This window comes from Amphibalanus amphitrite, unplaced genomic scaffold (genome assembly GCF_019059575.1).
Source record: "Amphibalanus amphitrite isolate SeventyFive unplaced genomic scaffold, NRLGWU_Aamphi_draft 000082F_arrow, whole genome shotgun sequence".
NCBI lineage: Eukaryota > Metazoa > Arthropoda > Thecostraca > Balanomorpha > Balanidae > Amphibalanus > Amphibalanus amphitrite.
This window is the reverse complement of record NW_024881578.1, coordinates 569896-586359: the sequence shown is the minus strand read 5'-3', so window position 1 is coordinate 586359 and position 16464 is coordinate 569896. Positions and strand designations below refer to the sequence as shown.

At 45.4% G+C, this 16464-nt stretch overlaps 1 protein-coding gene across 12 annotated transcripts in view; it reads left to right on the top strand.

Moving 5' to 3' along the window:
• Positions 1-16464, top strand: part of LOC122379649 (alpha-2-macroglobulin-like) — a 114932-nt gene that overhangs the window by 12447 nt on the left and 86021 nt on the right. For all 12 annotated transcript variants that reach the window (XM_043362012.1, XM_043362017.1, XM_043362014.1 and 9 more), the window contains exons 5-6: positions 6046-6162; positions 6347-6504. In XM_043362012.1, the coding sequence (XP_043217947.1) occupies positions 6046-6162; positions 6347-6504 (275 nt within the window). The remainder of the gene's footprint in view (positions 1-6045; positions 6163-6346; positions 6505-16464) is intronic.

Genomic DNA, 16464 nt, shown 5'->3' with positions numbered 1-16464 from the left:
TATAATGCATTCTATCTTGATGATATTAACTTATGGTGTGGGGCTCTAATCACTCTCCGATTCAGGATGAAATAGCATAGCCCCATGAATGGGCTTTATTTCACTGCCCAGCGCCTTTGTCGAGTTTGATTGGCATTGGCGCCACTGATGACTGCAAGACGGAAAGTCCTCAGAGAGCGCGGCGTGCTCCCCCAATGAAGCCCGGCTCTGGGGACCTTCCGTACGAACATGCTCTGTCCTTTTCTCTGCAGAGGCCTTGCACTTCGGTGCAGCAGCGGCTGCAGACAGCAGACATAGCCAGCGGACTCGGCGTGTGGCGCCGGCGCAATAGAGCTCAATTGAAACCATTACTGGCCGCGTACCCTCTGGTTGGCACACCCAGTCCCTATAACGTACGCGATAAATACCTTGTCACCGGCCGCAACGTTATTGTCTTCTCTCGTACTTACAAACACTGCTACAACAAAGGCACATAGTTGTTTCGTAATGATCCTCCTATAAACCAGTATAACGCCTTTTGGGGCGACTAACGGAGCGAGCGAGAGGGTGGGCCTTGCACGTGCGAAATTGCGAGGGGGTACCTCCAACTGACTTGTGCACGGCACCCTACTAACTGGTCTCTAGCGATGTGCCAAATTTGGGCACAATCGGCCCAGCCGTTCTCGAGATCTGGAAGCGGCACCCTGCACGTGCGCACGTGCAAAATGGGTCCCAACTGACTTGTGCACGGCATCCTACTAACCGGTCCCTAACCGTACACCAAATTTGAGCGCAATCGGTCCAGCCGTTCCCGAGATCTGGAAACGACCCCTGCACGTGCGCACGTGCAGCAGCACCCCAACTCTGGCACATGTATATGCAGTGCCTAGTGGGTGCCTACCTACATGCCAACTTTCAGCGCAATCGGCCAAGTAGTTACCGAGATATTGCAACAATTACAAAACTGACACCTCTTCGTTTTGCACGTGGCACGTGCATAAGGGGTCACCCGCATGCATCGGGAATAGTCCAATACTTGGTAGAAGGAATGAAGCTACCCTACAAAAATTACCGCGTGTAAATCGGTCAAGTGGTTGCTGAGATATAAGCCTCGCAAAAGCGTGACCACGGCCGGCCGGCCGGCCGGCCGCTCATACTCAGAAATTTCCGTTAATCTAAGGAAAGACTACGCTCGCTTCGCTCGCTCCGTAAAAACATATAACGCTTAACCCACGCCCCACTGGGGTCTGCGTATAACGCGCCCTACGGGGGGGTATCCTAACTCCGAAACTACTGGGCCGGTCGTCAAAATTCAAACGGTGTCTGATAGCCCCGGAAAAACTGTCGCGCGAAACCTAATTTCATTGACTGTGAGGTCACCGATTGCGTCACAGGTCAGGTCAAATTAACCCGCGCCCTGGTGGGGTCTGTTTATAACGCGACCTGGTGGGGGGGGGGGCTATTTTTTGCCCCCCCCTCGTATCTCCGAAACTACTGGACGGATCCGCAAAATTCAAACGGCGTTCGAAAGGCCTGTCAAATTTGTCGAGGAAAACCAAATTTCATTGACCTCGGGGTCACCGATGACGTCACAGGTCAGGTCAAAGATGAAATGTTTCACCGTTCACGGGTCTTCTAGGGAATGCGCTATAACACCGAGGAAAACGCATTTTGTCGAGAATCAGCGATAGGGCGTCAGTTGCCTAGTAGATATATTACTATTAGAGGTCACTGACAATACCAGGTCAGGTCACAGGTCAGGTCACCAAGGGTCACAGGTCAGGTCACATGAGCCCAACTTTACTAAGGTTGTGTGATGCATGTTTTATGGCCAATTTTTCATTTCCAACTCAATGGTATTGGTTATAAGACTATCAGGTACGGCTTAGGTCACTTTCTGGCGAAGTTCAGGTCAAGGTCAGGTCAAGGTCAGGCCAAAAAAGGTCAAATTTTAAAATTGATAGTTTTGCATAAAATGGGTATTGATTCGATGCAGCTCGTCACGGGGAGTCTAATGGTGGTCTTTGTTTTACGCTACGGGGTCTAGAATTGCTAAAAATTGAGTTTGAAAATTTGACGTCATCAATTTTGAACAGTTTTTTCGCTATAACTTCGCCAAAAAAAGAGGTATCGATCTCAAATTTGGTATGTGGATGGAAGGAGGTAAGGACTATCACATATATTCCGGTTTTTGCGAAATTCAAAAAACTTTTTGGATTTTTCGATTATTATATGCAAAAAAATTATTTTTTGATTTTTGGGGGTCAAAATCCAAAAATTGCAAAAATCCGAGATAGCAGTTTTGTAGCCCTGTTGATTCTACAGCTTTTATGTCTTTATCATTTTTCTGTATTTGCAAAGCTATAGGCCTGACAGCTCTTCCCGCGAAACCCTTTTTTGGGTCGAAAACGGCAGAACATGACGTCACTCTGACGTCATTTCCGGCCAACCTATCATAGCCTTTGGAAAAATTTTTGGTCACAATGTGTAAAATTGATGTCCGGGAGGGTACTGAAAGTTTGGTGACGATCGGCGCAGCGGTTCTGGAGATATATCAAAAAGTCTGGAGGGGGGGCAAAAAATAGCCCCCCCCCACCAGGGCGCGGGTTAATATTTATCGATGTTTGGCTTGTTCACATGTTGGGGTCTGGCCGCCGTCTTACTAGTCAGATCAGGCTCATTTTTGGAATACCCACTCATAAAGAGATGCTTTAGATACCCTGTGGGTACCAAACTTGTACTTTGATTTTCAGGTCAGGGTCCAGTCATCACAGGTCACGGAAATCTTACATCCTGCGTCGGTCACGCGACACATGTTTTATGGTTCATTTAGGACATAGCTTTCGATTCGATGTCGTTTATGTCATTCGAGGTCATTTTGAGTTCAATTTAGCTTAGGTCAGGCCCATTTAAGGTCAAAAAAGTCAAATTCTAAAGTTGAACTTTTTCAACAAAAAAGCATGTCTGTCGGATGCAGTTAGTGCTCTGAGCGACAGTGGTGCTATCTATTCTGGTGTACGATGTCAAATACGTACTAAAGAAATCATTTGAAAAAATTATGTTTGTAAAAATTTGCTATAATGCGTATAACTTGGCCATTTTTGAAAATAGCTGGCTTAACCCTCGCCCGTTAGTGTTTTTCCAGCCGCGAACGTATAGGGGGGGGGGTTCCGTTGGACTCCCCCCTCGCCGTTTCGCCCCTGATCGAGCTAGAGCTTCGCGGAAAAAACGAGCGTGTTGCCCGTGACGAGAGGAAGCCGATGATACCCAATTTTAAGGTCCTAGGTCATTAGTTGACCTTCCAGATTAGGTCAATGACCCAAAAGTCGGGAAAATCGGGACCTGTTAGAACGTCGTAAAGCGTGGCTGCTGTTTTTTCGGGGTGCTGATCACGAATATCATGTTAGTTTTGATCACATATGATGTCTTCATGCATTTAGGTCAGGTCGGGTCAGGTCAGGTCAGGTCAACCAGTAGAGGTCCTGCCGGGTATTCGTAATAGGTGTCAACCGCCGCTGACAGCTTTGTAACATGTTACGAAGGCACCAAAACTACTTCGTAAATGTTCGTATGGTTGCTAAATTCGAATTCAGCTCCAAAAACTAGCCTAGAAACATGTAAAACTCGAAAAAAGTGAACCGAGGTCATCAAAGGTCAATGACCTCACTTGACCTTCAGGTGACCTTGACACCCACCCTTATGCATGGGGGCAACATCATATCACATGTTTAAACGCTTGAAACCACGAGAAGACTGCAAACGCGCGGCTAATGCGAGCCGACATACGCCCAATCGCGATTAATGCGAGGGTACTGAAGGTTTCGTCGTGATCAAACGCTTTTTACGTGAGTTATTTACGAAACACCGAGGGGGAGGGGTCCGTTCGACCCCCGCCCATACGGGCGGGGTTATCCCGTGCCCCACTGGGGTCTGCGTATAACGTGCCCTACTAGCCGTTTTCACGACGGGCTATCCGGCGAGTGCACCTTATTTGACCAAATCTGCACCTAATCTCTTTTACAGCAAGTATCTGTATTTTACGAATTTATTTCAGTGTTTTCATCGATGATACTTTCTAATAATATGACAAAGCAGGCATATAAGGAATTAGTGCAGCCCTAGCTAATAACTATATAGACACAATGAACCTAATTTGACCAAATCTGCACCTAATCTGCACCAAATGTACACCAAATGTGTACTAGATGGCCGTCGTGAAAACGGCTACTAGGGGGCTCTTCATAGCCCCTCCTAGCTCCGAAACTACCGGGCCGATGGTCAAAATTCAAACAGCGTCTGATAGCCCCGGAAAAACTGTCGAGCGAAAGCTAATTTCATTGAAACCCAACACGTGCTAAAAAATTGATTTGAAAAATTTATAATTGCGAATGTTTTGCTATAATGCGTTATAACTTGGCCATTTTTGAAGATCTGCCTAAAACTTGCCAGAGTAAGTCATAGGCACGCGTTCAAAAAGCACATCAAAAGCCTTTCAAAAAAAAAAAATAAAAATATACCTAAATTTTGAACTTTAAAATAAATTGTTTTCAAAATTTTCAAAATTTTGAAAATCCGAGATAGTAGTTTGGTGGCGCAGTTTATTCTGAGTCCACTCATGCAAAGAAATTGGATCTAGCTTAAAAACTATGCTCTTTGGAGCGATTGCCGTGGTTCAGTGTTTTGTGTCAAAATCGGCCGAACATGACATCACTCTGACGTCATTTCCGGCCGACCTATGGTAGCAACAAGTTCATATTTTGACACAAGATGTCAAGTTGATGAAGCCGAAGGTACTGAAAGCTTAGCGCCGATACTACAATGTAGAGTTTTGAAGTTATTGCAGAAAAACGGGAGAGGCCCTGAATAGTCTCCCCCCCCCCCCGACCCCCAGTCGGGCGCGGGTTAACCCTCGCCCGTATTGGTGCTTTTTCAACCGCGAACGTAAATGGGGGAAGGGGTCCGTTGGACCCCGCCCTTGCCGTTTCGCCCCTGATCGAGCTAGGGCTTCGCGGAAAAAAACGAGCGTGCTGCCCGCGATGAGAGTAAGCCAATTATATGCAACTTTAACCCTCGCCGGCACAGGCCATTTTGCGTCCTTCGACGGCACAAGGGGGGGGGGGGTGGTACGACCCCCTTCGCGTTTGGCCCCTGATCGAGCTAGAGCTTCGCGGAGAAAACGAGCGTGTTGCCCGTCACGAGAGAAAGCTGATGATATCCAATTTTAAGGTCCTAGATCATCGGGTGACCTTCCAGGTCAGGTCGATATTGATAACCCAAAAGTCGGGAATATCGGAACCTGTTAGAACATTGTAAAGTGTGGCTGCTATGGGTTTTTTCAGGGTGCTGATCACGAATATCATGTTAGTTCTGATCACCAATGATGTCTTCATGCATTTAGGCCAGGTCGGGTCAGGTCAGGTCAGGTCAACCAGTACGGGTCCTGCCGAGTATTTGTAGTAGGTGTCAACCGCCTCTGATAGCTTCGTAACATGTTACGAAGGCACCAAAACTACTTCGTAAATGTTCATATGGTTGCCAAATTCGAATTCAGCTCCAAAAACTAGCCTAGAGACAGACATTTAAATTTCGACAAAGTGAACCGAGGTCATCAAAGATCAATGACCTGACCTGACTTTCAGGTGACCTTGACACCCACCCAAATGCATGGGGGCTACATCATATCACATGTTTAAATGCTCGAAACCACGAAAAGACTGCAAACGCGCGGCAAATGCGAGCCGACATACACCGTATCGCGATTTCGGCCAAACATGGTCTCGAAAAGTAGGTCACAGGTCAAAGGTCATTTGGGTCATCGTCATGAAATTTTCAGGGTTGGTGTAAAATTGAGTAACGCGAGGATACTGAAAGTTTTGTCGCGATCATCCGCTTTTTACGCGAGTTATTTGCGAAAAACCGAACGGGGGTTCGTTCGACCCCCCCCCCCTCCCACACACACACACACACACACACGCACACTATACGGGCGAGGGTTAAACAATAGCAGTCACTAGGGTCTAAGAGTTCCATAAGCCATTGTGCTGAGGTGCCTCCTCCTGTTTTCAGATTCCGTTGATCTTCATTCAGACGCCGCTGGGTACTCGGGTAGCGCAGTGGACCGACCAGAGCGGCCGCAGCGGCCTCGTTCAGCTGGAGTTCCAGCTGTCAGACGAGCCCACGCTGGTGAGTGCTCTCAATTCTAATAAGCAAAACAAAACATTGCATGATTTATAGAAAAGGCGCTCGGCAGAACTGGCGAGCAGTGCTGCCCAGTAGCATCCACCTGGCTCTTACGTTACTTACCAACTGAGCAAGGCTGCAACTTGATGTTCCGGTAATTTGATTTTTTCTTGTTGGATTATTACAGGGTGACTGGACGATCCACGTCAGCGGCGTGACAAGCAACGTACATAAAAAGGTGTTCCGGGTCAAAGAATACGTGCTGCCAAAGTTTGAAGTGAAGGTTCAGGGTCCGCCGTTCATACTCGCCGATGAAACTGAAGTAATATTCAAAGTATGCGGAATGTAAGTATTTATCAATATTTTTAGCTTTGATAAGGTCATCGGCTGAGTCCGCAAAGAACAAGAAATCGATTTTTTTGCAGAAGCTATTTTTGAATAACGTCTGTCTCAAAACATCACAGACTTATTTAACCCTCGCCCGCCGAGTGGAGGGGCGGGTGCCTCCCCCCTCCATAGATTTTTGTTCGCAATAGCTCCAAACTCTCTGGCGATAGAGAGCTGAAACTTATTATACCTGACCTTTGATTTAATCCGGATCTTTTGACACCAATCCCATTTTCGGGTCAGCTCGGGTCACTGACTTATGACGTCATTAGTGAACCTCTGCACAATCTTAAGATGCCGCTACTTTGCAACACCCTCACTGCCAGAGGAGTTTTCAGAGGGAAAGCTCCTCTGGCGCTAAGTATTAAATGTTAACCCGCGCCCCGTTGGGCTCTGCCGAGCAACGCGCCCGGTTGGGGGGGGGCATTTTGGCCCCCCCCTAAGATCTCGAGAACCACGCAACATAGCGACAAGCGGTAAACGGCGTTGGATAGCCCCAACGGGGAACTACCTTGTGACCCAATTTTATTGACCTAGGTCAAACCGATGACGTCACAGGTCAGGTCAAAGGTCCAATTTTCACCGTTTACAGGCACTTCAAGAAATGCGTTGTAAAATCGAGTAAAATGTATTTCATTGAAAATCATCGATGGGGAAATGTTCTTCAAACACATATTTTGCTATTTGAGGTCACTGATACCAGGTCAGGTCACAGAGGTCAGGTCACGGGGGGGTCACAATATGAAAGTGTCGTGTGATACATGTTTTATGGTCCATTTTACATGACAAATGCGATTATATGGGTCAGGCAGCCTTTGGGGCCAGCTTAGATCACGTTTTGGTCAAGGTCAGGTCAAGGTCAGGTCAAGGTCAGGTCAAATTAGGTCAAATTTCAAAGTTAATATTTTTGCATAAAATGGGTATCAAATCGATGCAGCTCGTCACGGGGAGTTCAATGGTGGTCTTTGTTTTGCCGTACGTGGTCTAGAATTGCTAAAAATTGAGTTCAAAAATTTGACGTCATCATTTTTGAACAGTTTTTTCGCTATAACTTGGCCAAAAAACGAGATATCGATCTGAAATTTGGTATGTATATAGAAGAGCGCTGGTACTATCACATATATTCCGGTTTTTTTCGAAATTCAGAAATTTTTTGGATTTTTTCAAAGTTTTTCTTAAAAAATCAATTTTTTGATTTTTTTTTTGGTCAAAAACCAAAAATTTTGAAAATCCGAGATAGCAGTTTTGTAGCGTCGCTTTTTGTCTACTAGACCGTATAAAGAACTTTGAAATTGCTTGATAACTGTAGATTTGGTGAGCGTTTCAAGTTTGCATGTTTTTTGCTCATTTTTGCTCGAACATGACCTCAGTTTGACCTCAATAACTCCTGACCTAAGGTGACCTAAGACTTGAAATTTGGTGTGAAGGTGTCAAATTGATGCCCGGGAAGGTACTAAAAATTTGGCGGCGCTGCGCGCCGCCGTTTTCTTGCTATTCAGGAAAAACCACAGGGGGGGGGGGCCAAAATGCCCCCCCCAACGGGGCGAGGGTTAACCCGCGCCCTGCTGGGGGGGGGGGTGTTTGAACACCCCCCGTGCTTTTTCGCAAATATCTCAAAAACGGCGGCGCGGAGCGTTATCATACATCAATTCTACACATGTTGTGAAAATGGCAGACCAAGGTCATTCAAGGTCAGGTCACCAGGTCACTTGAAGTGACCTCACCTCATAAAAAGTTTCAATGTCTGCCATAGCTACACCGAGTGACCGATCGCTTTGAAACTTTCAGCGATTGCTAAGGGCAATAGCATGTACACAATGTTCATCTCAGAATTTTGATTTCGAGGACCTAAGGTCAGGTCAATTTTGCGACCTCCTAATGACCAATGGAAGTCAATGGGAGAAAATTGAAATGCACCTCTTTTGGACGAAAGACATTATAAGCACTCCCAAACACTGAATTACAAGTGGTTTAGACACACTGAACATGAAAATGGTGTCCGTGACCCCTGTTTATTCCCCTGAGGTCATCTCAGGTCACGAATGGTATCTAACAGTTTTTCGCAAATAACTTTTGATAGAGGCATGCTAGAGCGATGAAAACGCCTTAGATGTGTTCAGCTCGACGATACGGATCGACTGATATGCAATAGGACCCTTTCCGGTCAGGTCATGACCTTGACCTGAGGTCAAATTTTCAAGTTGACCTTTTAAGGTCAAGTTATGGTTCATTTGATGCGTCTTGACGAGACACGATGCCGGTAAAAGTAAGCTCGTACAAGGCTTGGGTCAAAAGTTATTGCAGAAAAGCTGTTTCCGGAAAAATCGGCTATTTTTGCAGTTTTGCCCCCTGCAGGCAGAACCGTTGACGTTAGGCCAAGTCTAAGGAAATATTCAGAAAGGGCGTTAATTTGGCTATCGAATGCGCTTTTCCGCGGCGCTGTATCTCCATTTGGTTCCCGAGTTATGCGTTGGCTTCTAGGAAATTGTCGACCCGGAAATCGGCGAAATTTTGCCTTCAATGACATCTGGTGACCTGACCTTTGACGTAACCAAAAAAGTGACCGAAATTATTTCGTCTTATTTTTGGCGGTCTTTCGAACGCCGCCTTCCGCATATCGCTACGTGGCCCAGGAGCCGAGTTAGAAGGGGGGTGTTCACCCCCCCCCCCCCCAGCAGGGCGTGGAAATCCAGGACACCCAGCCGGGCGCGGGTTAAATGCTTTATAATTTGCCTTAAATTTGTCGACTTGAAGATTTAGCCTGGGTAAAGGCCCCTGTGCAAATTTGTTTGCTCTAGAACAATATTTAGGGGGTTTGGGGGGTATAAATGTAAAAATTTCGCTAAAACAGGTCAAAGGTTTTTCGCTTGTAACGTTTGATCTAATTAAGACAGAGCAAAAACAAAAGCACCAGTGAACTCAGCATATCAAGGCGCGTCGAATGAAATACTTTTTTGCTAGCTTAAGTGTACTTAAAATGTTAAGCACAACTTAAGTAAAACTTAAGTCTTTATGTTCGAAATGCCTAATGTCGGATAGCATTCTACTCGGCTGTTCAAAAGGAATAAAATGATGCCATTTTTAAAGCTTTATCCTTATTATGTAACAAATTATTGGCACAAACGTCATTTGAGCTCAGTTGAGCTCATTTGAACTGGCCCTTGGATAAGTACACCAAACAAATAAAAATAAGTGACATAGTGTTAAGTACTGTGGTATCAAAACACAAAAGCGATAGAACGAAGCGTATTTTCCGATTGGAGTCACTTGAATATTTTCCTTTAGGCTGAACATTACCGTAAACGGAGGTCACTTTGCCATGTTTTCAACTTTAGACGCTTGTAGTATTTAAACTTGTTAACTTATTGGGATTACTCTATGTTCAAAACACGGAGGAAGATTGGCTCTTTGGGTTTTGCTATTATCGTATCTTTATCTTGCCTAGAAATATACATTTTCAAAGAAAATGAGTCGTGGCAAAGTTAAAATGAATAAGGGGTGACTTTGCCACAATGCCAAATAATGGTTTTTTAGCACTAACAAATATTTTTCAAACATTTTTGTTCATTGTGTGGGGAAGGGCCACCATCCCTAATTGTTTAATAGGAAGAAATAAAGCAATTCGAGGTTTTTTGCTCTTAAATGATGTACAAAAAGGGAGAGATACATCACTTTTTATAATACATTATATTTGTTGAAAATAATTGACATTTGATAGAAAATAGAAATTGAGAAATTTGTTTTAATTAAGAAAATGAAAAATTCGCTCGCGTGAATTACGTCATCATCATCATCCTCATCATCACGTTTATTAACCCGCGCCCTGCTGGGGGGGTGTTTGAACACCCCCCTTGTGGCCTTGTGGTTTTTCGCGAATATCTCAAAAACGGCGTTATCATACATCAATTCTACACATGTTGTGAAAATTTCAGACCAAGGTTATTCAAGGTCAGGTCACCAGGTCACTTGAAGTGAACTCACCTCATAAAAACTTTCAAAGTCTGTCATAGCTACACCGAGTGACCGATCGCTTTGAAACTTTCAGCGATTGCTAAGAGCAATAGCATGTACAAAATGTATATCTCAGAATTTTGATATCGATGACCTAAGGTCAGGTCAATTTTGCGACCTCCCCATTATAAGTCAATGGGAGAAAATTGAAATGCGCCTCTTTTGGATGAAAGACATTATAAACACTCCCAAACACCGAATTACAAGTGTTTTAGACACACTGAACTTGAAAATGGTGTCCGTGACCCTTGTTTATGCCCTGAGGTCATCTTAGGTCACGAATGGTATCTAACAGTTTTTCACAAATAACTTTTGATAGAGGCATGCTAGAGCGATGAAAACGCCTTAGATGTGTTCAGCTCGACGATACGGATCGACTGATATGCAACATGACCCTTTCCGGTCAGGTCATGACCTTGACCTGAGGTCAAATTTTCAAGTTGACCTTTCAAGGTCAAGTTATAGTACATTCGATGCGTCTTGACGAGAGGAACACGATGCCGGTAAAAGTAAGCTCGTACAAGGCTTGGGTCAAAAGTTATTGCAGAAAAACTGTTTTCGAAAAAACCGGCTATTTTTGCAGTTTTTGCCCCCTGCAGGCAAAACCGTTGACGTTAGGTCAAATCTGAGAGTATTACTCAGAAAGGGCGTTAATAGGGCTATCGAATGTGCTTTTCCGCGGCGCTGTAGCTCTATTGGTTTCCGAGTTATGCGTTGGCTTCTTGGAAATTGTCGACATTCGACCTGGAAATCGGCGAAATTTTGCCTTCAATGACCTCTGGTGACTTGACCTTTGACCTGACCAAAAAATTGACTGAAGTGATTTCGTCATTATTTTTTTACGCTTTTTCGAACGCCGCCTTCCGCGTATCGCTACGTGGCCCAGGAGCCGAGTTACAAGGGGGGGTGTTCAAACACCCCCCCCCCAGCAGGGCGTGGAAATCCAGGACCCCCAGCCGGGCGCGGGTTAAGAAACAAAAGAATACACAAAATCAAGATAAGTAAGAACTGCTGCAAAAGCACTCGAAAGTGCTAAATTCGAGGCACCAGCTCTGTTAAAAAACATACAAGCAAATAAACGCATACACACATATACAAGAACTTAAAATGGATTCAACCAAACTAAATCGCCGGTCGCCGCCACCAAGCCGAACGCGTCGCGCATTTGATGTTGTCCAGAGAGCCCCGCCGCCGACGCCACCCCACCGAGACACGCCCATCCCGCCTCGTAATTAAATAGTCAGAGTGTTGGGATTGTAAAGCGCCCAGAATTAATTAAGTAAGAATGTTTGGAAGTGTTGAGCCACCGCCCGGCCGTCGCCACTACTTAGGTTGGTGCCATGAAGAAGGATTTCCAATTTTTTATTAGTTTGGTATTCATGAAAGTTAGTATGGAGTGTTTGCGATACTTTTTGGTAAAGGGTGCGTCTTTGAGGTAAAAACAATGGACATGCTGTGATGAAATGACGAACGCTTTCCATGCTGTGACCACAAGGGCATGCCGGAGAATCTTGTTTTTGAATGTTAAATTGTTGTGAATTTAAATCGGACATTCCATTTCTTAGTCGCGAATGTAGGATGTTGCCTGTCTTTGACCAAAATGAGTAGTATTTTGGTGGCTGGGGGGAGCCAATATGGTGTACAATGTGTTTTTTTTTTTTTAATTCTACAATGGATAAGGATTTAAATGTTGCCGGTAGTTCGTTGTACTCTTTGCTTGTGGTGATAAAGAATGATCGTTGATATGATGATGTTTTCGGACGTTGGATCGTGTGGTCATGGGCATTTCTTAAAACCAACTGTGTGTCTGTCACCCTTGTGTTTGTTATAAGTTCTTGTATGTACTTGGGTAAAATTGGTTTCAATTTAACGAGTTTGAGATATAGTGACAGTCTATGAATGTGTCTTCTTGTCGTTAGTCTGTCCCATCCTGTCTCGAGTCGTAATTTGTCGGAGGATGTTCTAAAGAGTGCTCCTGTCGTCAGTCTAGCCGCTCTGTTTTGCAATGTCTCCAGTCGTGTCGTGTCCTGTACTGTGATATGTCCGTCGTAAACAGTGTCACAATAGTCAAAGTGTGGTCTTACATAGGTAGTATATATTTGGTGAAGGATGGGTCTTGGCAAATGTTGTGCAATAGGATACAATGGACTGAGGGATATGTTAACTTTTTTGCATATTTCGTTAATATGACAATGAAAGCGAAGATCGTCAGAGAAGATTAAACCGAGATGTTTGTGTGATTTTGCTAGTGGTATTGCTTTCCCTCCGAACGAAAGAGTCGGTGGCATTTTGGAATGTTGTCTGTGAGTGAATGTTTGTTGCACTGTTTTGTCGGCGTTGAAAGTGATAGCCCAATTTCTTCCATATTCGAAAATAGAGTCCAGGTCTTTTTGGAGCGATTGTTCTGTTTCGCGTAAGTCAGTTTCTGAGTGTGAGGCATAAAGTGATGTGTCGTCAGCGAAAAATAAAATGTTGTGCTGTGTCTGCTTTGAAAGGCCGTCAAGATAGATAAGAGCTAAAAGTGGTCCGAGGACGGAGCCCTGCGTGCATCCTGCATTTATGGTCTGTGGTTCTAACAGTGTGTTGTTTATGCGTACCATTTGAATACGGTTTTTGAGATATGACTCCAACCATTCTAAAAGTTTTCCAGTTATTCCAAAATCATGTTCGCATTTGAATAACAAGCCTTTATGCCAAATTTTATCAAAGTACTTTGCAATGTCCAAGAAGATAGCTGTGAATTGTTTTCCTGTGTCTAACGATTTATACATGTTGTTTGTTAGATAAAGAAGTTGTTGTTCAGTGCTGTGATTTTCTCTATAACCACTTTGTTTTTCCGTGAGGAGTGAGTTTTCTATAAAGTGAGAATACATTTTTCTGTAAACTATTTTTTCGAATACTTTTGAAAGAGCTGATAAGATACTAATTGGTCTATAACAAGTAAAATCTGAGGGGGATCCTTTATTCTTGTAAATAGGTGTTATGTGGGCCACTTTGAATGTTGATGGAAATTTGCCTTCTGCAAGTGATTTGTTAAATAAACGAGACAAAGGTTCTGCAATTAAAAGAGCTGACATTTTCAATAATCTCACAGGAATTTCATCTGGGCCAGTTGATTTGTTGACGTTAAGACTGTTCAAAAGTTGTAATACCTCCCTTTCACTTGTCCGGATGTTTTCGAGATTAGGTGTGGCTATTTGTTCGGGTGTAATATCTGGAAGCTGCTGCGAGTCTGAAATGTTGAGTGTCGATTGGGCGGCAAAGTGGTTGTTAAGTATTGCTGCCTTTTCGGGGTCCGTTGTGATAATGTCGCCATTTGGTGTTTCTAGCGGTGGAATTATGTCAGTTCTGGATTTTTCCATTAGCTTACGCAATGTCTGGTGATATTTTAACGGATTAGGCTTCAACACCAGTAGTTTTTTAACTTCGTTCTGCATGCATGCATTTTTAACCGTCTATTAAGCTGCGTTTCTTTGTTTCGCTGGTATCTCCATCTGTCCCAGTGGTATTCCAGATTTGTGTTCTTGGCTTTCTTGAATAGTCTATCCCGTTTCCTTATATTCCTCAACTCAGAAGTGACCCATGATTTTTTGTTGGACTGTATTTTCACGCGTTTAGTCGGTATTGAGGCAACAGCTGCGTCGTATATTGTTTTCGTAAAATTTGTTGTCGCTGTGTCTACGTCACTGTCAAGTAAACGATCCCAGTCAGTGTCCATTAAAAGATTTGTAAGACGAGTTGTGTCCATGTTTGTGTAGTCCCATATCAGCCTGGTGTCCGCTTGATTTTGTAAGGGCAACATGAAGTTTAACGATGCGAATATAAGGCAATGATCCAAATTAGCGAATGGAGATAATGTACCGCTCTTAGTGATTATTTCTATACAATTCGTGAATATCAAGTCTCTTAAATTACATGAGTTTCTTGAAAAACGCGTTGGCTCTGTTATTAGTTCGTGCAAACATAATCCATCTGCAGCGTCTTTTAGCGCATTGTCAAATGGTGTAACTCCACTGCTGCGAATTTGCATTTGTTCACTTAAGTATGCGTTTCCTGCGTTGAAATCTCCTAAAATTAATGTGGCAGTGGGTGTATGTCTTTGCGCCTGTAGCACGGCTTCCGAGAAATTTCCAATGAAATTGTCTAATTTGTCAACTGGTTGGTTTGGTGGCAAATATAGACAGCATATGATTAGAGTGAAAGCTTTAGTCTTTACTTTGACCCAAAGCCATTCATGGTTTCCTACTTCTAGATCTATTAACCTCTGCACAGGCAAAGACGAGTGTACATAGACTGCGACTCCCCCTCCATGTCTGGTTCTGTGTTTGGTTATTGGAGCGTGGTATCCTTCAATTGCGTACAAACTGCTTGCAACAGTACAATCTAGTTTTGTTTCTGTTAGGGCCATGATTTTAATGTCGTTAGCGTTGATGAATTGGTGAAGCTCGTCTAACTTTTGCGTCGCTGTTATACTGTTGATATTTATATGTGAAACATTTAGAGCGTGTGAGATATTCGGCCCAGGATTTGTTTCTACGCCACCTATAACAAGCAAGCTTTGCAAATTTTTGTGCTCCCCTAGGCGTTTCCAATGTCTGTGTGTTGTATGGATGCTAAGAGTTATGTGACGTTTTCTTGTTTCTGGCGATAATAATTTAGTTCGCAGGTGATGTGGCCAGGATAGGATAAGATAGGATAGGATAGGATAGGAACTGTCTAGCGGCGACGAGCGGACGGCGGCTGCGAATTTACGAGGCAGTAGTCAACGGCGTGTTCAGTCGGCGGGCGGGCGCGCCCGGGGTGGCGACGACAGCTCCGGTGGACTCGATCCGGTGTACGAGGCACGTCGGCGGCGGCGGCGGGCCGCGCTGCAGTGATTATCAAATTATATGCTTGATACATGGTAATGACAGAACGTTATAATAATCAACAACATATACAAGCAAAATGACCACAACAATACGACGTAAAAAAACATGATAACGAAGGAAATGAAACGTAAACATAAAACGACATAAACGGAAGTGACAGGGAACATTGTTACGACTGATGATTGAGTGAAACCCCACGTCTATACCACCACACACACCCCGATCCCCGCCCGACCCCACCGCAATCCCCAGCAGGCAGCACGAGCCACCGACCCCGGCCGTCAGCGCCCGCCCGCGTCACATCCCAAGTCCGGCTACAAGGCAGCGCCCGTGCCCACACCCGACACGGTGCCTCGGCAGCAGGACACATCGGCCAGCCGGTCCGACCGAGGAGCGCGGCGGTGTCACAGCCCAGCCCACCGGCTGACAGCAGTATGAGCAGCGTCAGACGCCACCAAAGTTCACGTGCACCGGGTCGCCCCGCCCGGTCAGCCAGACAGTCGGGCCAGCCGACCGCTGCCCCCGGCGTCCGTGGGATGCGCTCGGGGCTACAGACAGTCCAGACCGACCGGTCGCTCTGTGGCACCGACCGGTCGCACTGTGGCACGGACACGGTCAAGGCTCCACACGCTCCCGGAGAGTGGCCGGTTTTGCGGCCCAATACCCAACCCGAGAGTTCACACACATGACACAGTCTCTGATCCCACTAACCTTATCGATAGGCGCCTTTCTCACGGGGCACCGGAATGCTGCGTCCAGAGAGGGCTTCAGTCGGAGATCGTCCCGCTGAGATGCATCAGCTGCCCGACGGCGTCAGCGGCGTCGCGAGGGCCGTCGGGCAGGGAGACCGACAGGGCGCATCGGATCACTGGGAAGTCCGGGCCGCCTGCTGACGGGTGACCCGGCGCCCGACTCCCGCCCCGGCGCCGTCCGCCGACTTCGATGCGCCGGCCGCCACATCGCGCAGCTGAACGCCAGCGTGTTTCTCCAGGTCGTTGATGGACTTGATGATCCTGGTCGGTCCGTTCTGGGAGAC